The sequence below is a fragment of the Thunnus maccoyii genome, chromosome 16 (genome assembly GCF_910596095.1).
Source record: "Thunnus maccoyii chromosome 16, fThuMac1.1, whole genome shotgun sequence".
NCBI classification, from domain to species: Eukaryota; Metazoa; Chordata; class Actinopteri; order Scombriformes; family Scombridae; genus Thunnus; species Thunnus maccoyii.
This window is the reverse complement of record NC_056548.1, coordinates 9,016,063-9,041,653: the sequence shown is the minus strand read 5'-3', so window position 1 is coordinate 9,041,653 and position 25,591 is coordinate 9,016,063. Positions and strand designations below refer to the sequence as shown.

Genomic DNA, 25,591 nt, shown 5'->3' with positions numbered 1-25,591 from the left:
TTTTTGCACTTCCTCCAGCTTGATTTCTACATCCGTTTATTTTTTCTCTTCAGAAAGTTGGATTACTTTTTTTTTTTTTTTTACAAACTGCTTAAGTGTATTTACACCTCTTTAATGCACGCAACCCCTGTTTCGTTTAGAGATAGAAAATATGAATAAACCTGCAACAGCATGATCATATTTTTCCTCTAATGATTCCAAAATCGGACGACTTTGTATTAATTTGTAATATTTGTTCCTCTTGTTTACAGATCCCTTCCTTTATTTACGTTTATGGAATCTGTTCAGCAAACAGGAGCTCTTGTCTCAGCTGGATCGTGAAGCTGCTACAGTATAACACCGCTGTCTGGATGGAGGTCTGCACTTGTACCTGTTTACATCACAGTGTCTGCTTTGGTCATAGTTGTTTCCACGGCTAGAAAGTCCTTATTGACTCAAGATGATGGAAGATATTAATGTGTTGCCTCTTGTCCTCTTTTTTTTTCAGATTTCTGTGCGCCATTAAAGGATGGGTTCATAATTTTTCAAGTGTGTCTAATAACAACAGTCAGGTGGCCATATGAACACTGAAACAGGTTTCGCTCGCTGTAATCATTCCTCCTGTTCATACTGACCATTAAAGGATCCTCTCCAAATGTGTTATGTGTGGACAAAAACCCCACAGCCCTCGTTTTGAGCCAAAAAAATGTATTTAAAAGTGAATCTGACGCTTATATGAGCCTTCAACCATCTGTGGATATTTTCCACAGTCACAACTTTTTTAGTTACAAATTCCCTCTTTGTGTCTCCACAGACAGTGTTTTCCTGTTGAGCTGCGGTGGAAGTATAGCAACAAAAAGGAGGGAATTTGGCTCTAAAAAAGACTGTAAGACGCTTGTGAATTTTGTCAACCGTCACTTACACTGAAGGTGTATTATGCTGGGATCACTTAATGGCCAGTGTGAAGAAGGAGGAATGATTACAGCAAGAAAAACTTGTGTCAATATGGACACCTGACTGTTGTTTTAGGACGTAGTTGAAAAAATTGTGAAGCTGTCCTTTAAGGTGATGTTCCTCCAATGCAATGGATACCAAATTTGAAAGGATACTGAATGCCAGAATGAAGTAAGAAAAATAAAATTATAATAATTTAAGGCGCTGACAGTCTTAACCAGGCAAAATATTAAGCTGCACATCATTAAAAAAGTGAAATAGTGGAGAAAAAAAATCTTTTTTTACTTCTAGCGAGCACTTAACACTCCCATAAATAACATCATGATGGACACCAACATCCACTGTTCCCCAAAGATTAAGAATCCTGTTCACATGTTTAATGTCTCATCTTGTTATAATGAGAAAGGAGGTGGAAAAAAAACATGAATTATACATTTTAGCGCCTCCAATCTTGCTTTTCTTTCTTGTCGAGTACAGATAAATTGTGTTTGGTGGCACAAAACTTCACAGATCCACCTCAGTCCGTTTACACTGTAGGCTTGAAAAACAGCTATGAGCTGTGATGTCGCAACCACTCCCACTTCAGCTATCCTCCTTCATGTGTGAACAGAGTTTAACCACCTTTTTGCTTTTTAATTTACAACAAGTGAGGACATGATGAACCTTTTTTTTTTTTCCTCAGCAGTTGTTGTCACCACTAAGAGAGAGAGAGAGAGAGAGAGAGAGAGAGAGAGATCCAGCACTGCATGAGAAAAAAAAATATATACCTGGGACTGTTTTACACCAAATAAAATATCAAGCAGCCCAAAGAGTTGCTTATAGTTGCAGGATTTCGATTAAGCCTGATCGAAAAAGTATAAAGGAAAGTTTGTGTGTATGTTGAACAACTCGTTCATATTCCCTCTTTGTCCTCAGTGGAGTTTAGTTTCATGTTGCGGTGGATAAAATGTGGGTTATTGGTTTATTGCATCTAATAAAACGATCCAATCAAACGTAATCAATGGAAAATCGATTTTCTCTCGCAGCTTCGTATATTTTACCTGATTGATACTGATCCCATTAAAGAATGTATCGTATAATCTCCGTTTCTTCAATTAACACACCTGAAATATTCACACCTGTAACCGAATTAATGCAAAAATAATGACGATGTTTCTTCCTCATTTCTGTGTAAAAATCATTTCATCCTTGAAGGATCAAAGCAGGATCGAAACGTTCTGAAATGATTATTGGATTTATTATTATGATTTGCATTTATATTCAGCACCTGTGAAATGCGTTTATCAGCTATAAAAAATGCTGTTATACATCAACCATTCATCATTCATTCTATTAATATAGAAACAGGCGACAAATATTATTCTTTGTTTGTTTTTTCTAAAGATGTTTAAGCAACCAAACATCACTTTTATTGCTATAGTAACCTAATCAATCATTTTATATTCACGTTGGAATCATTCAGAGCTGCAGGTGTCAGACTGAAAGCCGAAACCACAAAGAAATTAACTTATTGACACGCCTAGTCGATCCATCACCACCCGCGCGCTATTAAAGTGCATTAAAAAGTGCTGAATAATAATTAAAAAACTACATTTAAAAAGAAAACAAAAAAACAACAGAAATGATGCGATTTTTATCTGAAGTCGTAAAAATTAACTTATTCTTCATATTGTAAATAATATTTTTGCAAGTAACCACAAAGTCAAAAATTATCGCTGTTAAGTTATTTTGTTGAATATTATGTTTTTAAAATATCTTTATTATTATTATTGTTATTATTATAAGACTATATTTCCCACGCAGTGATTTATTTTCTAATAATCACATTCATTCATTGCAGTCTGATGGGTGTGAGTCATCTTCTATCAAGAGACAAGTGAGTTGAATTGGACTGACTGTAATCCGCCCACTGATTCCTCTTTGTGGTCCCAAACAGAAAAAAAACAAAAAAAACAGGCTACATCCTGTACTACTACTGCAGCAGAGTAGATTTCCTTATCTGCACAGCCGCGTTGCTGCTCAGATTCTCCGCAGAGAAAACTGCAAAGGGGTGAATAAATGTTCCCAGTAGGATCCTGCGGGAAATCCAAGTCACCACTAACAGGTTATTATGGGGACGCGCGGTGATTTCTTGCTTCACAGAGGGGTTGGAGGTCTGTCATCTCATACCAACTGTCCCCAAAACGGACTGCAATAAGATACACACATGTGGAGAGTTATAGTGTGTGTGTGTGTGTGTGTGTGTGTGTGTGTGTGTGTGTGTGTGTGTGTGTGTGTGTGTAAGCTCAAGGCCCAGCAGCAGTTTGTCACCCAAAAGCTCCACTAATCCAGTTTATGAAGGCGCAGAGCTGTTTGATACAAATAAGATAAGACTATATGGAGATTTAATGTGTGGAGGCTGCTGCTTTTTTTTTTTTTTTGAAAGGGAGGGGGAGGGGGAGTGGGGGGGGATGCTATGGCTTGGGCGCCTTTAAAATAACCCGCATTGATGACTCTAACCTTTGCCGTCCAAACTGCGGTGACACCATTAAAGTCTTTCTGCAGGTTAGCACTTCTCCCGGGCTGAGTGGCCCGGTAACTTTAGTGCGGCCTTAATGAGGACGAACGCGGGTTAACGACGTATGTAGTCGTGTTTCAGAGGCCAGGCCTGGGTTTCAGCAGAGAGGGACAAAAAGAAACAATATTTACGACACTTTTAAGCATACATCACTTTGACATCTGTTCGTCTGGCACCTGGCATCCATTAGTATTAAATATTTCATTCCGCCCTAATTTGGACCCCTCTTTGTCCCGAATGCAAGGACACTGAAAAATGGAAAGCTCCATCTTTACTGCGCTTTTACGCGGCGTTTCCTTTGTGCAGAAACGTGCAAATGGGGTGTTGATACAGACCACACCGCCGTGTTATGCACTAGACTCTGGGAATCGTTGAGTCATACCTGGATTGCACTTATATTAAATTTCCTCATCCATTAAGATCCCAGCATAAGCGGAGAAACATTCCTGCAATTAGTCAGCTTTTGGGCGCACAAGCGTCTCTTTTTTTTTTTTACACAGTGTTATTAGATTACTGAGTAGACTGAGTGTTCAATATCCTCATAAACAAACAGAGGCCGACAAGAGTCAGATGTATAATGTCAGGGAGGATTGTAAGAAAGATTATGCAGTTGAATTGTGTTTATGAAGCCTGCCGCCAGGAAAAAAAACCGGCGTGGAGTAAATGTTAGGAATGATAGGAATAAAAAGCAGGAATGATAGAAAGTTCTATAATTATCATTCCTAACTTTTCACCTTGTTCTCTCCTTAGAAGCCCGGGAACCTGCAGGTGGTGTAATTCTTTCTGCTTTCATGGCGAAGTGAACAGCTCACAGCACTGAAGCCTCATAAATCCGTTCTGCATGCTGCATGGTTGCACTCCAACATGGAAATGAGGTGAGGCTGCTGCACTTGATTGCAAAATTTAATAGCAAGTTGCATGTTAGTGGAATCTCAAGCAACATATTTTGGCAGGAGAAACAGGTAGAGTGAGGTGAGTTGATTTTTTACTGGTTTGTATATGTGGAGAAACAGATGGCAGATGCTTCCAGGAATCCGACTCTGGGTCAATAATCTATCCCGTCATTTCCTGGTGACGAGAAGCAAGTGTTTTCATTTTCTAAAGTCTTCCTGTGTGTCATTGTTGGGTCATGTTCTCTACACAGGATCAGTGATGGCTGCTGAGTCAGTGCCAAGACTCAGACTCTGACCGCACAGCCTGGTTCTTCCAAAATGCAGTGGCGCCATCTGGTGGACATTTATGAATCAAGAAATCTGTAAATGATACATCAACTACTGCAGGCATTAAAGTTTACCTTAGCAGCCACTGGCATGCACTACTACACAAGATGGTATTTTACTAGTTAGTAGTCAAAGATTAATATTTATAGTCTTAGCTCTGAAATGCATAGATATGTCATTATTCCCTTATATCACCCCACTACTTACAGTGCTGTGCAAAGTGTTCAGGTACTTTAGATGTTTAGATTCTTATCCATAATGCAACACCATCAGGGAGGCATTTGATTAATCCCAAATATATTCTGCAGCATGACGATGACGCAAAACATACAGCCGGAGTCATAAAGAACTTTCCTCACCGACAAGAGGAACAAGGAGTCCTGCAACAGGTGGTTTGGCCTCCACAGAGTCCTGATCTCAACATCATTGATCAGATTACACGAAGAGAGAGAAGCAGCTGAATCCACAGAAAAACTGTTGCAACTTCTCCAAGATGCTTGAAACAACCGACCTGCCAAATACCTTGGAAAATTGTGTGCAGGTGTACCGAGGAAAAATTGGTGCTGTTATAAAGGCAAATCTGCTCACAGCAAATATTGACTTCATTTAGGTGTCTTCTGTTTACTGGACTTTATTTGAAATTAACTATTCATGGCAATACTTTTGAAAGCGTCCTCACTTTACTTTTAGTGCCTAAAACTTTTGCACAGTACTGTATACTGTTCTGTATCCATCCTAACCCATCATGTTTATTATTTATCTGTATTAGTTCATAAGAGGAAACAGGTGCACGTCTCCTGCACTGAAATTCAGTCGGGTGCTCTGCCTTAATAAAAATAAAAGCAGGATCTACTGTTTATTCTTCCCAACAAAGTCAGGAATAGTTAAAAACAGTGAAAAGAATCATCTCTTGTGTGTATAAATTAATCTAAAAGCTCAATACATGAGGTGGTTCTTTTTGCTATATTTATTTATATTACTTTGCCATGTGCTGTATGTACCTTTGTATAGTAAAACCATCTATAAACACTTTTAAGTTAGATCCTTTTTACTACCCAATATTAGAATCTTTGTGTGTATTTGCCTCCATTTTTTGACTCCTGAAGTTAATATTGAGTCAGATTTGCCTTTACTTGTAATGCATTTTAACATGCATTAAGCCTTCCCTGTGCAGTGTTTAGCCTGAGTGAATGAGCCTGCCTTGAATCTTAATGTGCAGGTCAGGTGATGGCTGCATGAATCCCAGCAGTGAAACCTGCAGGACAGTGATAGTTTTGCCTCTCTCAACATCTACCACCAGTGACTTTAAGCAGCATTAAACACCTTCTCCAACACCAGCTATAGAGGATTTTCATCACCACCTGCCATCCTTTTCACACAGTATTCACCCCTTCATTTCAGTTCAAGATAATTAGGAGGAACAGGTCCAAGTATTTTTCATAAAGTATTATTTTCACTGCTCTCCTCGGTCTTTGTCTTGTTATTGTCTTTTGCGTAATTCAAATGGGCTAATAGGCTTTTAATGAGGACTTATAAATGGACTGAACAGTCTGTGTGTTGTTGAAAAGGGCTGAACAAGTGTTGATAATCTCTCTGTCAGGTTTAACATGTGTCCTGTAGAGGGCAACCAAGTATCACACATAGTGCACATGTGTAACTACAAGAGACTATAGCTGCTGTTTGTGCTCAAAAGTAAAACATTTCTGGTTTAGTAAGTGCTTGTAAACATGTAAAACACCAAAAATGATCATTGCTTTGTCCTCAAAAATGTGTTTTTTTTGTTAACTTACTCTTATTTTTTTCAAGGCAGTCAGATATGTCAACAAATTGGAAGTACCCATGGTCAGTGTCTCTCTTTCCACGGTGCATCTCAGGAAGACAAGTACAAGACAAAACAGGTAGGAAAGACTTTCTGTTTTCCAAGCAGCCTCTTCATACCTGACATCCTGTGGTCATGAAGTCAGGAAGATATAATAACTGTGTCACTGAAATTTTATGCTATTTTAACCCAGTGTAAAGTAATTAAATGAGGGTTTTTCTATTCATCAAATGCTTAAGGATGTTTTGCTTAGATTAATACTTTTAAAACAATAATGATTGATGAGTAATGTTGCTCCTGTTGTAGAAAGTAAACGCTGACCGTCGGATCCTCTAAAGAGCCTGTTTTGACTAAGTGAGCACATATTTCCTCATAGACATTAATGCCAACAGCATGTAGTTATTTAATACAGTTTGGATCTCCCTGCTTTAAATAACAGCATATGACCACAATGAAGTGAAATGAAGTATATAAACTGATTATCATATACGGTCTTGTTCTCATTAACAGAGTAGATCTTTTAAGATACATTTACTTTTAACAGCCTGCAATTACTTTGATATTTTTTAAACATATTTTCCTCCAATGACTTTAATAATAATACAATACATTTTTTGCAGATGGCAACGGCCTCTTTGCTTCCTGTAGTTGACGATATAAACTTAATGGGACCCAAATAACCACTGGTGAGCTGTGACGATGGCGGGCGTGGAAACAACTCGGCTTAAAAGTGAGTAGTATTTCTCTATTTTTTATCATAACATCATAACATTTTCCTCACAATGACCGGAGGTTACACTGTCTCACAAAAAATATCACAATAAATAATCCAAATTTGAATTTAAACTAAACACAAAGCATATTGGAACTAGCAAATCAGGAACATAATTTAGCTTTTAGCCTCACTAAGACTCTGGAATAACTCTTTAAAAACTCCCATTTACATCTTCTTCATGCGTTGGCTTTTCCCAGTGATAAACATGTCGTTTTATGTTCTTCAGTACACTTTATTTCTCTCATAACTTCACTGATGTTCCAGGATCTTTTCCTGTTTTTTATCTCCATTCATGAAAACCACTTTGGCACACAGTGGTTTTGTGTCTTTAAACCACTGTGCAAATAAACCTGACTTGACTTTTTTTTGACACACTTTCACTAAGCAGTAAGCACACAGCTGCTGCTGCTGCTGCTGCGTGGTCAAGCGGCCTCACAAGACTCTAGGGTTTACTGCAGAGAGAGAGAGAGAGATGTGGCTGCCAAGTAATTATCCCCCGCAGCCCCTCTCCAAAATGCTAATGGTATTTACAGGACAGGGAGACGGAGAGGATACCAGCGGCAGGTGCAGCTGCTGGAGCATCATGCCGCACTGAGGAGTAACAGTGGGGTCATTGTGGATGTTTAAAGTGACGGACAATGATTCAGACTGGAATCAGATAAAACGGCGCACGGCTTTATCTCTTTCTTTGGTTCACTCATAAACTGCAGGCTCACAATTTGAGCCGTCACATAGTGTTTGGTAACCGGACGACATGAGTGCAGATTACAGGACATGGTGGCGCCATTGTGAGTGTTTGTTTTAGGACGTTGACTTACATTAGCATTATTATAAATACTTTAGAATTTAATTAAGTGCAAAATATCAAAGATGCAGGATATAAAAGAGCAAAAACCGAGAGTTTTTATATCAGTTGAATTGGAGGATTTAAAAGGTAAACAGATTATTCAGTGTTGAATTTCCCTTAAACAATTTTTTAGTGCTATTGAGCACAGAACTTAAGTTGTTGCTCAGTTTAACAATAATAAAATCAAAGGATGTGGTATAGAAGTATCCACCAGACATTTAATCACACAATCAATAACTGAGAGGAGACATTGGGATTATCTATTTGTTTCCTTTTCCCCGTTTGTCACTCTAAACAATTTCCCTGTTTATCTTTCATTCATATTTGTACAATATTGTGAAATATTACAAAGGTGTCTTCTAATTTCAAGCTCCAATGTGCTTAGTAAGTGGTTGCATATTGAATCTTCTCTAAATGTAAGGTGTTAATTATGTCGTCCAGCCGCATTTTAATACTTGGGACAGTAATTTCCTTCTAGTATGTGTGATTTCTTTCCTGCGACGAGAGAACAGGAACAGTTTCAGAGCTGAATTAAGGTTCCCTGTGGATTCAGATGAGCCGAGGATGACTGATAAAGGATCTGGTTCTAGTTTAGAGGTAATGACTTTAGGGACAATCCTGAATCAAAAGGGTTTAATTTTAGAACAGATAGCAGAAAGTTGTCTCAGTCATTTTTAAGAGGGGGTGGGGGGGGGGTGGGGGGGGGGGGGGGGGGTTCAGGAAACATCTGGTCAGCTGACCTGAGAGTCTTTAGTCACTGTGGAGACACAATTCAGAAACCAGGGAGCTTCATCATGCTGTGCCTGATACTAATATAACAACTAAAATGTCATATTTTCTACTGAATTTGACTGTTAGCCAATGGAGAGAAGCCAATATGAGAAAAGCATCAGTTTATTGTTAAACTACATAGTTTGTAAAGGCCGATCAGACTGCAAAACATCTACTGAGGTTCCTTATACGCTCTTAAACGTCAAAACTGTCAGTTGTTGAGATTTCAGCTGCAGAGCCATGTGAGAAAAATCTCCATTTGGCTGAGAAGGGATTGGGTTTGGAGATCTGAACAACAGAGTAAATATTTGGCAGTGGAGAGCTCTTGGGAGCTGCAGAGGACCCTCTCTAGCTGAAGCCAGCGGGTGTTAAATAGATTAAGAGGCTGTTGGGTCATTGTGGACAGAAAATTCCCGCTCTTTGGACATGACTTTTCTTTGCCTTTGCGTGTTTTTGCTCTCCAATCGAGTGCTCTCTGTAAACTATCCACTCCAGCTGACCTGCGTACTGTAATCCGCAGCTGTTTGTCAACCACTGGGAGGCTGTTGTGTGCAGAGAAAATGATGCTTTACAGTGGAGGGAGTCGTTCCTCTCAGATCTGATGTGTTTTTTTTCTGAAAATATCTTGTTATATAACGTTTAGTTTTCAGGGACAAGACTTGTGATGTGCGTAAAGATCTTAAACGGGAAGAAAACGACAGAAGAAGGCTGATTTAAGAGCGTTTTGGCGCGATAATATAGGTCACTGACTTTGTTGAACTCTGAAAATCTAAAAGGAATTTAATACGTCCTGAATCACACATGTAATATTGCTTCAGACTATAGACTTGGCGGCAGTAGACGCAGAGCAGTAGATAGTGGCCCAGATCCTATTCAGCTCCATTCAAAACCATGACAACACGGAACAAGCTCGGATTTATCCTGGAAAGTTAAAGGACATTGTGCCGGGGCGTCAATCAGGCATTATTGCGGGACTGAACAAATGCAAAATCTTGACTGGAACAAATGCTTCCAACGGGTCTCGGACGCGGGGCTACATTTTCCCCTTTTGTTCCTCTCCTCTGGTTGGCATGTATTTGTGTTCGCTCTCGTCCGACCACCCAGGACGACTTGGGGAGGCATGTCCACTCTCCTCCCCGGCCTCATGCACCTCGCTGAAGTGGATGAGGGCCCGATATCAATATCAAATACGAGAGAGAGAGAGAGAAAAACACAGCCCTCACATAAGGCTGGATTCACGCTTTGCATTTAATGCGTTTTATATGTCTCGACGGACAAAAAAACCTCAAAAACCAGAGCGGACATATCAGCCTGTAGGCGTCAGTTTGGACAGAGAATGATCGGATCACTTTGACATAAGCGAATCACACAGTTGAAGTGTTAAATTTGGACAGAGAACAATCAAGACATGCACTTTTAATTGGAAGCTACAAGCTCTGTGCGTGCAACATGATGAATTGTCGATCATTTGTCTTGATTACCAAATAATAAAATGTTGTCAGCAGTGATCAGTCATCGCTCCAATTTGTCAGAAGCTGAATCAGGCGTGTTTGGAGGTTGAAAATGGCAAAAAAAAAAAAAAAAAAAAAAATTGCGCAATTAATTTGCCTCTTCAACAATATTATTTCTCAAAAAATATATATGTCATGAAGTAAAATATCATCCACTGAGCTAAAAAAAGAAAACAAGATTTATCTGAATGTGTCCATAAACGTCAAAACTTCTCACGCCTGCAATTAATACGTCTATAATGGGCGTATTAGTTAAACCAACTGCAGGCATCACGCTAATTGCTCACTTTGTATGCAAATGTTAGACACGTTGTTTGGGCTAGAGGAGGAGGGAGGAGGAGGAGGAGGAGGTGAGGGAGGGGGAGGTAGGGGGGAGTTTGATGATGGGACGGGCTCTGTTGTCAGTTGCCACCCAAGACGTGATTCAGCTCCAACAATTACCATTATCTGTTCCCCAGTTTGACGATACGGGACGAATCTGTAATGATGACGAGTGTTTCCTTCGCTCATTGTTGAAGCGCCTTTTTTTTTTTTTTTTTTTTTTTTTTTTACTCCGCACGTCCACACCTACCATCATTGGGTGACAGCACTCGAGCCATTCAGGTACTAAGCGGAGGAGGAGGCTTTATAAGCGAGCAGCCTTGTGTTGTTTGCAGCTTATGGAGTGCTGTTTGTGTAAACACTGAGCCTGTAGTGCGCACACACTGGTTTCCGAGCTGGTGTTTGGACAGTGCGTAAAAGTGGAGAGGATCGGATGCGTTTTTTTTTTTCTCTCCTTGGATAGAATTCAAGTGCTTATTTTTTTTTTCTTTGCGCAAAACAAACCGGATTTCACGGACGTAATGGCTGTTCCTACCAAGTTCAGTTTTTCAGTCAGGAGCATCTTGGATTTGCCGGAGCAGGATGCGGAGGCAGCGCCGCGGTCCTCCCCGATTTACTCCTCCTGCTCCTCCAGCTCGCCCTACACCTCCTGGATGGATTGCGACCGCAGCCCTTGCATATGTGAGTACACTTTTAAAGCCATGGCAGGTTGATGGTGCTGAATTTATCGCATGCAATTTCATTAAAAAGCATGTGGATGCATGTTAGAAAATCCCCTGGACGTATTTATATTTGGAAATTATAAGGAACTGTCATACAGCTAAGTGGATAGATAGATGACCTTTACCACCCCGAGGAGAATGTGCAAAAATGTTTAGTTTCACATTATTTCTATATTATTTATTCTAATTTTGACTAACCTGTTGTTTCCTTTCGTACAGCTTCGGATGAAGGCAGCCTTGAGGCCTCCCCGGACTCAACCAAGCCGGATGACTCGTCCTTGGACTCGGAGCCCGAGAAGAGCAAGAAGAACAAGAAGCGCCGAGTTTTGTTCTCTAAAGCTCAGACCCTGGAGCTGGAGAGGCGCTTCCGCCAGCAGCGGTACCTGTCCGGCCCGGAGAGAGAGCAGCTAGCCCGGGTCCTCAGCCTGACCTCGACCCAGGTGAAGATCTGGTTCCAGAACCACCGCTACAAGATGAAGAGGGGTCGGGCGGAAGGAGCGCTGCAGGACATGGAAATAGCTCAGCCTCCGGTCCTGCGCAGAGTCGTTGTTCCGATCCTGGTCCGGGATGGGAAACCTTTTCACACCTGCATACTTGAAGCGGATAAACCTGCCTGTTTACCGCCTCTTCAAGCGGTACCCTTCCCCTTAGCCTACCCGTCTCTTCAGCATCCGTCCCCCGTCGCTCTTCCTCCCAGATACCAGCACTTTCCAGCCGCGGCGGCCTCCAGATTGGCCTGGAGAGACTTTTGGAGCGACTCGGTCCAGTTTAATTCTTTCAAGTGAAATCCGCCTCCGCCCTCATTTCAATGCACAAACTCACTTACTATTGCATCAAATGTTTTCTGAATGTTTTTGCAAAATTTCGAGCAACTTAAACATTAAGATTTTCACTACAGAATGAAAAATATTTTGCACATTTTTTTTTGGATATTTTGCGTCTTTCTGTGACTGTTTTTTTTTTAAAATGCTGATAATATTTTCTCATATATGGGCTTACTGGTGTAGCCTGTAGATTTTTAATTATCTGGTGAGATAATGTATTTGTTTTTGATGCCTTTTAAAAATATAATATTTGTATAAATAACTTTTGTTGGAGACAAATAACGAACAGTAGGCTGCATTATGTGGTAATAGAAGAGATATGTAGCAGCAATTAGCCTGAATGTTTGAAGGAAAAAATCATGTTATTTGTTGCCTTTAAGGAGACTTTCTTTAAAGGTTTTAACTGTATATTTTTTTTCTTTTTGTGAAGGAAACGATTAATAAAAACTTCCTCTTATTTTCTATGATATTTTCCAGTGTAATGTGTTTTTTCAGGACTACACCAACAAATATTTGGTGCTTTGTAATCTCTCAAAACCAGCTTCTATAGGCCCAACTCTTACATTTATTTACATTTTTCTTTTTTTAAACATCTTCAAAATGTGACAAGTTTAGACCTAAGGCTTTAGGCTGCATATATAAACATATATGCAGCCTAAAATATATAAAAATCTAAAATATGTAGCAGGTCATGACTGGGGCCCAGAGGCTTTTATAATGTTAAAAAAAAACTAATTATGCACCCAGAAGCTGTGCAAACATCACTTATAAAAGGACTGGCTTTGGTTAAGCATAAGAATACCCAGTAAACATTACAGCCTCAGTCACTATAGCACCCTGTTGTCCTCTGGGCCCATGAGCTGCTTTTCACTTTTATACAATTAACTTTTGTTATTCTGCAAGCAAGTAAAGCTAAACGAGGCTGTGAAACTCAGGATTTATCTGGAAATGTTGTGCATTGTAGGTTTGAAGAGGATGTGATTTTTTTTTTAAGAGTCCAACAGGCTGAATTAATGGATAATTATCAACTTTTTTTTTCAAGCACTCATCCTAAATATTTTACAAGAGAGCTGAACAGGTGCAGTAATGAAGGGTTATGCTTTCCACCGTGAGAAAAAGACAAGAAAAAGGGGAGTTATATTAATGTTTTTCACAGTTTATTACAGTTTTAATAAGTTCTAACAGTGACTTCCAGTGAGCATGGATTCAGAGAAACACTGGTCATATTCTCAATTAACAGATTCCCCTTCCTTGCTGAAGCATTTCCCCCCCTCATTTAAATATTTTATCATGAAAAATATGCCTCAGTGTTTAAAATCATGTCAGTTTCTTCTGTTTTCACGCCCCCTATAATGTTGTTTGCTCGTCCTGTGACCCTGGAGCCCATCGTCCCTGTCACCTGGCCCTTTGTCCCCCTTGCTGGGGCCACCTTGTATCACATATGGAGGGGACTGGCCAAACCCCTCAGCTCGCTGCATTTCCCCTTAAACACTCTTTTTGTCCATGTGTCTCCCTGTGAATGGACCATTGTCCCTCGGCCTAAAGGGACCTAGACAAAATCTTTAGTGTTTCAATTCCCGTGATGTTTAATCAGTCCCTGCGACAAATTTATGAGGTTTAACTGCACAATGGTGTTTTAGAGCATCTTGGGGTTTAAGGGTGACAAAGACAGGCTTTTAGGGGTTGCCATTGGTTTTTTAAGTTGGTCAGAAGAATTGTCTGAAAAGGATGGGCTTGTATTAGCCTGCCCATCCTATAGTTTTACTCACTGGCCGGCCCCGGGGCCTCTGTTAGGAAAGTTATAAGGTCCACGTTAAAGAAGGCCACAGGAGGAGTTTTGTTAAGTTGTTGCATGTAACCTTTGATACCACATTATGTTTAAATGGGCCTTAGACTTAAAAACATTGATTTTATTTTCAAAATTTGTCATTTATTGGCAAGTTATGTAGAGTTATAAATGCATTTCAAACACCAACATTTTCCCAATTATTGGCTTTTGAAAAACAATTATTGCATAGATTTTTTTTAAAGACTTGTTTTGGGGCATTTTCACCTTTTATTGGACAGCTGATAGTGAAGAGGCAGCCAGGAAACAAGGAGATAAACCAGGGCAAGACATACAACAAAGGCTCCCAGTAGTAGTATGTGACATGTGTTGTAATAGTTCAGCTACCACAGCGTAGGTTTTTATTAATGGTTTGTCTTTGTCTATGTGCAAACACTATGATTGTCTAAAAAACTGTTTTATAGGCTGCAATCAAATCAAACACAAGCTAATCATTCTCTAGATTTTGTCCCTCATGCAGCTGCTTGATTAAACAGCTCTTTAAGACGCAGAAAATGGGATTAAATTAAAATCACATATGCAAATTCACAAAAAGATGCTTCAAAATGTCAAACTGATTTTATTTTATTTTGTCTAATTGGTATTTTGGGGGGCTTTACTGAAATACTGAAGCTTTTAGATTTGTTGGTTACATGATGAACAACACTGACAGTAAATTAGCATTTTATTAACTTGTGAGTTTTGCGGTATTTGGAGTTGATTTACTGCCTCTCCTGGAGCTGTGAGTAATGTGCTGCCAGCCTGAACTCACAGCAGGTGGAAAAGAGAGCACACGGTCAACTTTATAGACTCAGAGGCAGGAAAAAAAAAACTCCCAAGTCCTCCAAAACAACAGAACAAAAATGGAAGAAGCTGCATGTCCCAAGTTCCTGTCAGTGATGTCTGAAGCATTCAAAAAGCCTATTAATAAGAGAGTATGTACATACAGTGAGTGTTTGTCTTCTTGCAATCTCTCGTCACAGTTTGTACGTTTAAAAGTTGTTAACAGTAGTGATTTTTTTCCCCCCACTTTCTTTTAGTGTTTCATTGTAAAACATTTTAGAGAACAGAAGATTTAAGACTATCTGGTGTCTCCAAGAGAAACGCAAACTTTTGACAAAAAGCCGAATTTTATGTGGCAGAAATGTATTTTCTTCTTTTTTATTGCATCATCCATCTCACGACTCATCAGATTTATTATGTGATTATGTTGGAAACCACTGAAGTCGGTGATAGTTTAAGTCTGTGTCACGGCAAATGAATGACAGTTCTTATTTTCACCCTGCAGACAGAAGTTATTAATGATGGTGAACATGTCTTAACATCAGGAAGTAAATCAGACAGAATAAAACACATTAGCAGCTATGATAAAAGAAAAACAGACTGACAGTTAGTTGTTAGTTGTGTTTAGCTCCTGGTTCACACAGATACCACTTTGAAACATGTCAGACATTATCAATTAAACTGTCAGACTATTTTCTTGATTAATCAATTTGTTTGATCTATAAAACATCAAAAAACAGAAGAATGTCCACCACAACACCGTGAAGCCCAAAGTGGCATAATGAAATGTCTTGTTTAGTCCAATAAACAATCCAAAACCCTGAACATATTCAATTCACTGTCATGTAAAACCAAGAAAAATTTACATTTAAGAACCTGAAACCATGAAATCTTTGGCATTTTTCCTTTAAAAAAAAAAGTACCTAAACAATTAAGCATTTATGAAAATAGTTGCTGATTCATTTTCTTTAAATTGACTAATTGATTAACGGACTAATTGCTGTAGCTCTATCAGACATAAAAGGTCTAAATGAAGAAATTCCAAATCCTTTCTAGCTGCTTCTCATGGCCGGTGCTTGAATAGGATATTTTAGATATAACTGGGTATCGTTTGATGGCAGTGATCTGGAAATTCACTGGTATTTATCTGTAAAGTTACTCTTACATTATCTTCTGCACTTTAGTCTCAACACAGCCTGTTTGACGTCACATCACATGGTATACTCTGCTCTGCTGTTAATAACATTAAGATGCCCTCTGTTGATGAATTTTGGCAAAAAATTGCAAAGATTTGATGCTTCCAGGTTCTTAAATGTGAGAATTTGCTGCTTTTCTTGGTTTTACATGATAGTAAGTTGAATATGTTCTGGTTTTGGCCTGTTGGTTGGACAAAACAAGATATTTAATGACGCCACCTTGTGCTTTAGGATACTGTGGTGGATATTTTTCACAGTTTTCTGATGTTACAGATCAAACGAATAATCGATTGAACAGATTAATGAAAATAATTGCAGCCTCAATGTCTGACATGTATCAAAACAGCATGTTATCTGTGTCAGTCTGTGTCTTTTTATTAATTATTATTATTTATTATAAAGTTGTCATTTATCTACTGTAACATGGACCTCAACTATCACTGACTGCAGCGGTTTCCAACATGATCACATAATATATCTGATGGGCCATGAGATGAATGATGGAATAAAAAAAGAAGAAAAATCATTTCTGCTGCACAAAATTCTGCTTTTTTTATCCATCTTCTAAACTGTTTTACAATGAAACACCAAAAGAAAGAAAAAAAAATCAGTTTACTGATGTTTTATAGATAAAACAAATGATCAATTAATCAAAAAGTAATCCAACAGATTAATCCTTTTTGCTTGTGCTTCGTAGGTCAAAGGTCAGATCAAAGGTGTAATGTGCAGGGTTTATCTTTGAAATCCCATGAATGGCTCCAATGCACATACAGTTATAGTTGTGTATTCAGAAATTCAAAACGTATTTGTACAGTGATGGTGTTGGTGCCTTTCATATTAGAAATATTGTATTTTGCAGCTAATTGTGAGTCATGTGGGCTGTTAATCACAATGCTGGAAATTTTCTTCACTAAAGCAGTGATTCCTAAAGAGATCCGTATAACATTTTAGGGGTCCCCAGATGTTTAAAGGGATAGTAAAGAATATGAAATATATACTTTAGTTATTTAGGGCTCTAAAATCCTTCACATGAAAAGGTCAAAGTTGTTATCAATAGTGTATTTTCCTTTCTTTTAGTGTTTCATAGTAAAACATTGTAGAGAACTATCTGGTATCTCAAAAGAGAAATGCAAACATGAGACAAAAAGCAGAATTTTATGTAGCAGAAACACATTTTCTTCTTTGTTTTATTCCATCTTTCATCTCACAACCAATCAGATTTATTATGTGATCATGTTGGAAACAACTGCAGTCAATGATCTCTGTATGTTCACACTGCAGACAGTAGTTATTAATGATGGTAAACATTTCCCTTTTCTCAACTACAGTAAGTGAATCAGAAATAACACAGAAATACACCTTTTAGCTGTTTGGGGCTCTAAAAACCCCACTGGGAACCACTGGTCTATACTGGTTGAGTGGGATATAAACTCTGGTGGTGTTTGTGATCCATCCCTCCACTAGATGGCGGAATAACACACGGTATCATTTTGGAAACAGACTCATTCCCCTTCAGTAACATTTAGTGTAGTTCTTGGGATGAAGGCAGACGGTGATCCACTAGGGGACGTACTTCACTGGGGTGGGAAAAAAAAACACGTTTTACTCCTTGAACTCCCACTGCTGTAGTGCTTTGCAGACGTAGAAAAGATGGCTGTCTGCTGTGACGTATGGCCGCTTGGTGTGATGTCATGCAAGGTTGTGCTGCAGCGCTTTTAAACCGCTGTCCTACCCTCCAATAAGTCATATGACCACCATGTTTAGAAGAAATGCTGAAAACGACCTCCTCTCCAAAAAAAATAAATTAGTTATATCGATTTTGAAGCGCCTACGTCACACATATTTCCATTTATTTTATTTATTTCCACACCTGTCAGGTATCAATCTGACCTCCTGTAGTTCACTTGAAAACTGAAAGAAAGACTCATGAGGTCATCAGCAGCAGCAGACGTCTCGTGTGTGTGATGGTGAAGTACAAACTGTCCAATTTTCTTTTTTTTCTTTTGTCACCTCCTCCTTTTTTTTTTTTCTTTTTTTTGTCCTTCCCCCTCCAGCTCATTTCCTGGAGCTGTGAGAGTTGTCATGGAAGAAAACATGGAAAAAGTCTGAACAAAGTTTTGAGGAGAAGGAGAAGAAAAAAAAAAAGGAAAAGCTCGAGGCAGCCAATACAAGAGGAGGTTATTATTGCAGGCAGTTTGTTAAGATTGGATTTAATGGGGTCTACAGTAAGTTGGCTGCAGACCAGACGGGGCATCAGTCTTGGTTTTTGGTTTTGTGGCATTTTTTTTTTTTTTTTTTTTGGCCACTGATATATTCACAAATGTTTGTGTGAAAGTGGAACTAAAATAGGCCTATTTTTGAAAATTGTAGAAAATCGTTTTCGAATGTAAAATAACCTCAGGTATAAAATCACCACATCTAAAAATTGAAAATTATATTCCTTTGGAGAGCAAGTATACATTTTACATCTATCCATCAAGTGCAAAAATGTATGGTTTTAATATTAGTTTAAAATTCCTATTAGAGAGCATTTAATGATATTTCTGTTTTACATATTTATCTCTTTACAGGGCCGCTGTAATATTTTTATTTGGACGTAAATATTCCAAGAGAAATGTGAATCTTCATAAAACATATTATTGATTTTTTTTAATGGGGAATAATAACAGTAAGTAACTTCCCTCTTAGTTTTCATTGCACACACTTATTTCCATCCTGCTCACGGGATTATATCATGTACCAATCAGTTCAAAACAACAACCTGAAGCCTCGATAACAAAGGCTCGGTAGCCTCATGCCCGCCACTTCAAAGTGTCCTCATTATTCTCAGGAATTAGCCGGAACATTTGGACTAATTACCGCTAATTGGCCATAATAGCCCTGTGCCAGAACAGTGGAAAGGTACTGATTTAGATGATTAAGAATGTCTTTGCGAAATTCTCTAATTAAGGAAGGCATAAGCAAGATTTACCTTGGATGCAGAAACATTGCTTTAATTTTAATTGCCTGTGATTATATGGCCTGCGAATTATGCGCCCGCATCCCGGCTATCATCCAAACAATTTATTTTAACTGTAATATTTAGCCTTGAGCTATATGATAATATTGCTTCATTAAAGATAATTGTAAGGCGACGGGATGATATGGATTGTGGCGCGCGCGTGCAGGGCTCTTTAAATTGCAGCTGTGCAAGTCCACAGATTATCCTGCTGGATAACATGCGGGCAGCCGTGAAATATGCAGCCAGAAGCCGGTAAAAATGCAGAAGTGTGACTGATGATCCCCGTGACGGTCTGTCAGTGATCTGCATGTCACTGCTGTAATGTAACGGGACCACACATCTCACTGCTGCTGCTGCTGCTGCTGCTGCCTGCAGTCTGACAGCTTGTTGCATCAATAAAAAAGCTGCACAAGTAGGAAATAATTCACAGTTATATTTTTTTATCAAATGAGACAAGAGAACAAGGTTGGAGCCGCCGAGGAATAAAACGGATCACAACATTACAACTGATTGTGTCTGCCACCAGAAGACGCTGTGTTGCTTTATTTCCTGTTTAAGGAGATATCGGCTCCAAACCTGCAGGCAAGCAAAAACACTTCTGCTGGGAGCTGCTGCAAGTTAGACCTCCTGACGAGAGCTTCACATTTAATAACATTATTTTATTTATATAACAGTAGTAGGTTCAGCTCCGGTATGATCCTGACATCCACAGAGTGTGTAAGTTAGAAGTTATTGTACCAATTTTAATTCGTCACTGCTTTTTTTTCTGATTTTTGTAGCAGGAAGGACATAAGTTGGCAGCCATAATGACTTTCACTTAAAGCAGTTGGCTTGTGTTATATTGAAATATTGATAAATATGTAAAATATGCTAATACAGATTAATGCACAAGTTAAAAAAAAATACTGGTAATGTAAACTAGCATTACATTAAAAAATACAGCAATTATGATAATAATATCTTGTGTAATTTCATGATTTTCTGCTTTGAAATAAATTCCTATTTTTGTCACTTTTAGGTGGAAATGGCAGGAAAAAAGGAGACTAAAAGCTTGCTTGATGTTTGGCTCTAAGAACAGCATTTCTCGACTTCAACGCTGTTTGGGTGGAGGCAAAAAAAAAAAAATCTTTTTTCCTCTGCATAAAACATTTTTAGAAATGAGATATGATTGAGTTAAACTGTTACGGCTCCTTGAGCATTAAGGCAAGATGCTACTGAGGGCTACCTTGCGTTGTGCTGCAGGAGAGTGCTTGAACGCCGTTAACTTCACACGAGAGCCTCTTCTACTCCAGACTCTATTTTTTTTTTTATACCGGGTCTCTTAGACGAAGTGTGTGCATCTGAATTTAGGTGACACGCTGCTTGCGTCCAATGATATCAAAAGAAAAACACGCGGTGGGGGTTAATCATTTACGCAGCCACTTAACACGCGGATGTGTATTTATTTACTTATCAGTATCAGTCAATTTCCCTCCCCGCAAGTGCACTTTTGCATGTCTGAGTACGATAAGGCATAACACAAACAATCCTGCAATCACTGGAGGCCTCTCATGGCCATTAAAAGTCAGTAGTTCAACTGAGGAGTGGTTCTCCAACTCTCAAGTCCATATAGGCCTCCTTTCATCAAGAGGCCCTCGTAAACATCACTACAGTTAATAAAGTGTATTGTGGTCACTGCAATCCCAAGGTGCAGCCGTGTGTTTATCAGCGACAGCAACAAGTCACAAACTCTAAATGCATCAGCTGTGGAGCCCCGGACACCGCCTGCAGCCACTCTGCGCCGCCGGGATGAACATTTATGATCATGTACTACAGCGTTTATGTTATTGTTAGTGGGAGGAGAGCACATGTCTTGTAAGTGAAATTACGCTCGGCGTAAAAAAAAAAAAAAAAAAAAAAGGAGGCTATAGAGCTGTTTTGTATTGTTGCCGATGCCCCGCCTCTGATGGTAGCCTTAAACCTGGCACCCAGCTAAAACAAACCAAAGCCAGCACCGAGCTCCCACTCAATCCAATTAAGGCGGACTTGAGGCGCTCTCCTACGTGTTCATCTACCAGGATCGACGTTGAGACAACAGGAACCAGAGGGGCTTTGGCCAAAAAAAAAAAAAAAAAAAAAAAAAAAAAAGAAAAAAAAAAAGAGAGAGAAGGAGAGATTGCCTTGCCTTCTAATTTCTCCCTCTCCAGCCCCAGAACAATGTCGATGAGCCCAAAGCATACGACTCCTTTTTCTGTTTCCGATATCTTGAGTCCCCTTGAGGAGAGCTATAAGAAAGTAAGTATGGAGAATAACAACTTGGGGGCACCTCTCACTTCTTACCGGCAGCCGCAGGTCTCTCAGGCGGCGATGCAGCAGCACCACATGGGCCATAATGGGACTGTGTCTGCGGCTTACCACATGACTGCGGCAGGTGTTTCTCAGCTGTCACACACGGCCATGGGGGGCTACTGTAACGGCAACATGGGCGACCTGCCGTCTTACCAGGACGGCATGAGGGGCAGCGCCACGGCCACCGGCTGGTACGGAGCCAACCCAGACCCGCGCTTCTCCACCAGTAAGTATACCGCACCTGTTTGACTCCAGCTTTGAGTTATCGCAGGTCCTATATGCATGCTTTTTTTTGTTTGTTTGTTTGTTTTATGCTGCGTTTTAGTGCTTGCTGTATTGTTTCTGACACCTGCGCGCGTTTGAGCACCAAGGTGGACACTTTCCATACCCCTGTAGGTTAAATTAGTTATTATTTTTTATTATTAGGAAGGGCAAAGATCAAGCAAAACCCCCCCTGCATTTCATCCAAGGCAACATCTGGAAAAAAAAAGTCTCATCAGAGGAGCTTTCATGCCCAGATTTCCCTCTCAGCTGTGCGCGTTTATGCAAGATAATTTATTAACCAGTGTCCCATACTTTGTTATATTAACTCAGTAATAATATGGTATCTTGCATGAGCTTTTGCTGCACTATGTGCCTAGAAATTAAGTTGATTGCCTATAATTTGACAAGTCGATAATATAAGAATATGTGTTTTGACACGCGTTGGAGTTTTGTATTTATGGATAAGAGCACCTGATCCTTTGGAAAGCATTTTTTGCTCAGCTGCCTGTCAAAACTCAGACTATGTTGCACGTTTTTTTACCGCCATGAAAAAAATTATCAGGGTTGTAATTACATGAATGCCAGGTTTAATGATATTATAACCAAGTTGTATCAATCAAATACTATCTCCAAACTCAACCACAATTTTCCAGAAGCTTTTTCCACAAAAGGACACAATAATATTTCATTGTCACACTGCTTCAAAGTGAAATCAGGTATTTTATTGTGTTTATTTTTCTTTCTCGCAGTTTCTCGCTTCATGGGCTCGTCGTCGGGGATGAACATGGGCAGCATGGGCAGTCTCAGCTCCCTGGCAGACGTGGGTAAAGGCATGGGCTCTCTGTCCAGCACCCCGAGGAGAAAGAGGCGAGTTTTGTTCTCCCAGGCGCAGGTGTACGAGCTGGAGCGACGCTTCAAGCAGCAGAAATACCTTTCGGCGCCGGAGAGGGAGCACCTGGCAAGTATGATCCACCTCACCCCGACCCAGGTGAAAATCTGGTTTCAGAATCACCGGTACAAGATGAAGAGGCAGGCGAAAGACAAAGTGTCCCAGCAGCAGATGCAGCAGGACAGCGGCTCCTGTCAGCAACAGCAGCAGCAGTCCCCCCGGAGGGTGGCCGTGCCGGTGCTGGTGAAGGACGGGAAGCCGTGCCAAGGCAGCGGCCACACGCCCACATCCTCCGCACAGACCCACCACCAGCAAGGTGGTAATGTCATGATCATGTCCAACAACACGGCCGGCCTCGGGCAGCATCAGAGCCAGCAGGTGGGAAGCACAGGTCACTCTCCAGATTTGGCGCCGCACTCCTCCAGTCCGCCGTCACTGCAGAGCCAAGTGGCCGGCCTCTCCCACCTGAATTCCCCCGGCGCAGAGTACGGCTCGGCCCTGCAGTGTTCAGCCCTGTTATACGGCAGGACGTGGTGACAAGAGCACCGGCTATCATTTAAACCTTCTTCTATTTAAGTAAAAAAAAAAAGAGAGAGACACTTTTCTTTCAAGACAGTTTCACTGTAAATGTGCGCATTTGAACAAGAACCTTGTGAAATCGGTGGCAGCAGCTCCTCTTGAATTTCCTGGAGGGAAAGTTTTTGGAGGGAAGTGTGACTCATACCGAGAGAGGAGAGGAGAGAGAAAAAACATTTTTGACCAGAAACTGCGGATGTGAAAGTCTTGGGATTTATTTATGTAAATTATATTGAGACAAAAGAAGAATCAGCAGTCATATAGGCCGCATTAGTTGAGGGGGGGGGGGAGGCATATAGACTACAGGACTGCTGTATATGGGTGCTGTTAAAATTCCTCCCCACAAACAAACACACATGACTCTGATTTATAATAGAATTTAATGTAAGCCGTAGATCTAGCGTGTATATTTCTGTAAAAGGTTTGAATTTTAGCTATCTGTTGTACAAAGTTTTTGACGCTCTTGCCGGTTTGTTGTCGTTTCATTGGTATTTGTACGTTTTATTTCTTTGTAACTTATATAGATATTTGACTTACTACAAAACAGTCCTATTAATAAATTATGGAAACAAGTTAGTTAAGGGTTTTTTTGTGAAATATGTCGTCATATGCGGTGTTAAATGGCGGAAGTAGGCATGGAGTAAACCAGATTACGCACAAACCGATGTGCGTAATTATTATTATTATTATTATTATTATTATTATTATTATTATTATTATTATTATTACATTTTTATTACAATTTTTAATAGAATTTTCTTGACATTTTTAATATATTCTTGGGCTCACTGTGGGAAAATGATCTTCTGGAGAACAGATATACTCCATGTTGCCAAATATTTTCAGGCTTGGCACAGTGAAGAAACCAAATAGCCTACTATATCAACACTATATCAACACTATATCAACACTCAGGCTCTTTCTCTGACACGACAATTAAATGTTGGAGCCTATTTTTCTTTTTTTTGTTCTTTGACAAATCACACACAGCTCGGGCTTATCGTTAAAGGCTCCAGCTCACACAAGCATGACCTGCAGAGTAAACCGAGCCTTTATGTGCCTTCTTTTTTCTTTACTCTCTCTCTCTCTCTCTCTCTCTCTCTCCCTCTCTCCCTCTCTCTCTCCCTCTCTCTCTCCCTCTCTCTCTCTGTATGTGTGTGTGTGTGAGTCAGAAAGGTGAGGTCTCTCGGCTCCCAACATCAAACACAAACGCTGCTCAAAGGACAGCTTATCGATGAAAAACCCTGACCAAACAGCGCGGCATTCTTCTCAAATAACTTGCGAGGCGAACTGTCGACGCTGGACTATCAGCTGACTTATCAATAATCAATCAGGGGATTGAAAGGGAAACGGCGAAAGGCTGTTTATAGCGTCAATAACAAACATGTCTTCACAAACATTTTTTTTTCTTGAAGATCAGGCTGTATTTCATGTCTCAGTTTAGACACGACGGTGACAAATGTTTTTACAGACGGCCGCAGTGAGGAACGTGTTATTTATTTTTCTGTAGGTGAAATCTCGGTAAATAAAAGCCATGACAGTCATTAGGGACCCTTATAGCGTTTTAGGTCTTATAGGTCTTAAACAGTAAACAATGTGGTTGCTAAGCGACAAAGGTAACGACAGATGATTTTTTTTTTTTACGGTGCAAATAAGTTGTTTAAATCCAGTGTTGACACATATCATACAGCTATAATTTTAAAAAGTTGCGGTTTGAAGGAAACTATTATAAAGCTTGATAAATGTTGTATTATACGCTAAAATGATTTGATAGCCTACAGTGGAGTTTCGTATTTTCTCCTTTATCTGCCTATTCATCTCTTCGAAAAAAAATGCTGCAATTCTTTAAGTTAGAATTAGATTTTTTTTTTTTAAATCTTGACATTTATCTGTTGTCATGAGCTGAATAATCATTTGTGTACCCGGAACTAGTTTGTGAGGCTATTTGTTTTCTCTTTATTGGCGTATTTTATTTTAAATTTCAAGAATCACGACTTAATTTGGGATCTATTTACTTATCGTCTTAATGTAAGTCCTACAATGGAAAAGCCAACGCTAATTAATCAATTGATCAACTTTAAACGCATTTAACTATTCGACCTACCTCTACCAAAAAATAAATAAACACAAACCACCTGTTTATCAGCAAATAGGCTAAATAAATGCATCAAATATCAGGTACATCTACCGTGAATTATCGCTTATATGCAGTTTGCACCTGACTTCTGATCGAAGGCTTCTTGCTGATTATCCTGCGTGTTTCCTGATATTTTCAGCGTCCAGCATTTTTTTTGCATTTTGAGCCACATAGCTGTAAGATATGATGTCTTAAAATTACAGGCTGTATGATGACCTGCAGAAACATGATGCACACACCGTTTTCCGTTAATGCAACCTTTAAAAATACGTGTTCCTGTTTTGCACAAACC

The 25,591-nt window shown here is 39.6% G+C and overlaps 3 protein-coding genes across 10 annotated transcripts in view; all 3 read left to right on the top strand.

Annotated features, from left to right (window-relative positions):
- slc25a21 (solute carrier family 25 member 21) overlaps nucleotides 1-527 on the top strand; it is a 110,744-nt gene extending 110,217 nt beyond the window's left edge. The window contains exons 10-11 of the mRNA XM_042388999.1: nucleotides 252-356; nucleotides 488-527. Coding sequence (XP_042244933.1) covers nucleotides 252-321 — 70 coding nt within the window. The 3' untranslated portion in view covers nucleotides 322-356; nucleotides 488-527. The remainder of the gene's footprint in view (nucleotides 1-251; nucleotides 357-487) is intronic.
- Nucleotides 528-550: 23 nt separating this feature from the next.
- Nucleotides 551-25,591, top strand: part of nkx2.1 (NK2 homeobox 1) — a 38,442-nt gene continuing 13,401 nt past the window's right edge. The window contains exons 1-8 of one of the 8 annotated variants that reach the window (XM_042388992.1): nucleotides 551-1,104; nucleotides 2,774-2,809; nucleotides 4,241-4,365; nucleotides 5,930-6,134; nucleotides 6,521-6,608; nucleotides 7,150-7,259; nucleotides 21,431-21,659; nucleotides 22,447-23,735. In XM_042388992.1, the coding sequence (XP_042244926.1) occupies nucleotides 21,452-21,659; nucleotides 22,447-23,123 (885 nt within the window). In that variant the 5' untranslated portion in view covers nucleotides 551-1,104; nucleotides 2,774-2,809; nucleotides 4,241-4,365; ... (2 more) ...; nucleotides 7,150-7,259; nucleotides 21,431-21,451 and the 3' untranslated portion in view covers nucleotides 23,124-23,735. The other 7 variants (XM_042388990.1, XM_042388991.1, XM_042388988.1 and 4 more) reach the window with 7 other exon arrangements.
- On the top strand, nucleotides 10,794-12,767 carry nkx2.9 (NK2 transcription factor related, locus 9 (Drosophila)). Its single transcript, XM_042389002.1, has 2 exons — nucleotides 10,794-11,435; nucleotides 11,696-12,767. The coding sequence occupies exons 1-2, from the start codon at nucleotides 11,276-11,278 to the stop codon at nucleotides 12,259-12,261; spliced, it is 726 nt and encodes a 241-aa protein (XP_042244936.1). The 5' UTR covers nucleotides 10,794-11,275; the 3' UTR covers nucleotides 12,262-12,767.

What these genes read in the sequence shown, in the direction of transcription:
- nkx2.9 (XM_042389002.1), top strand. Translation starts at nt 11,276, where the DNA reads ATGGCTGTTCCTACCAAGTTCAGTTTTTCAGTCAGGAGCATCTTGGAT. An exon ending in CGACCGCAGCCCTTGCATAT is followed by an intron (nt 11,436 to 11,695) that starts GTGAGTACACTT and finishes CCTTTCGTACAG; the next exon opens with CTTCGGATGAAGGCAGCCTT.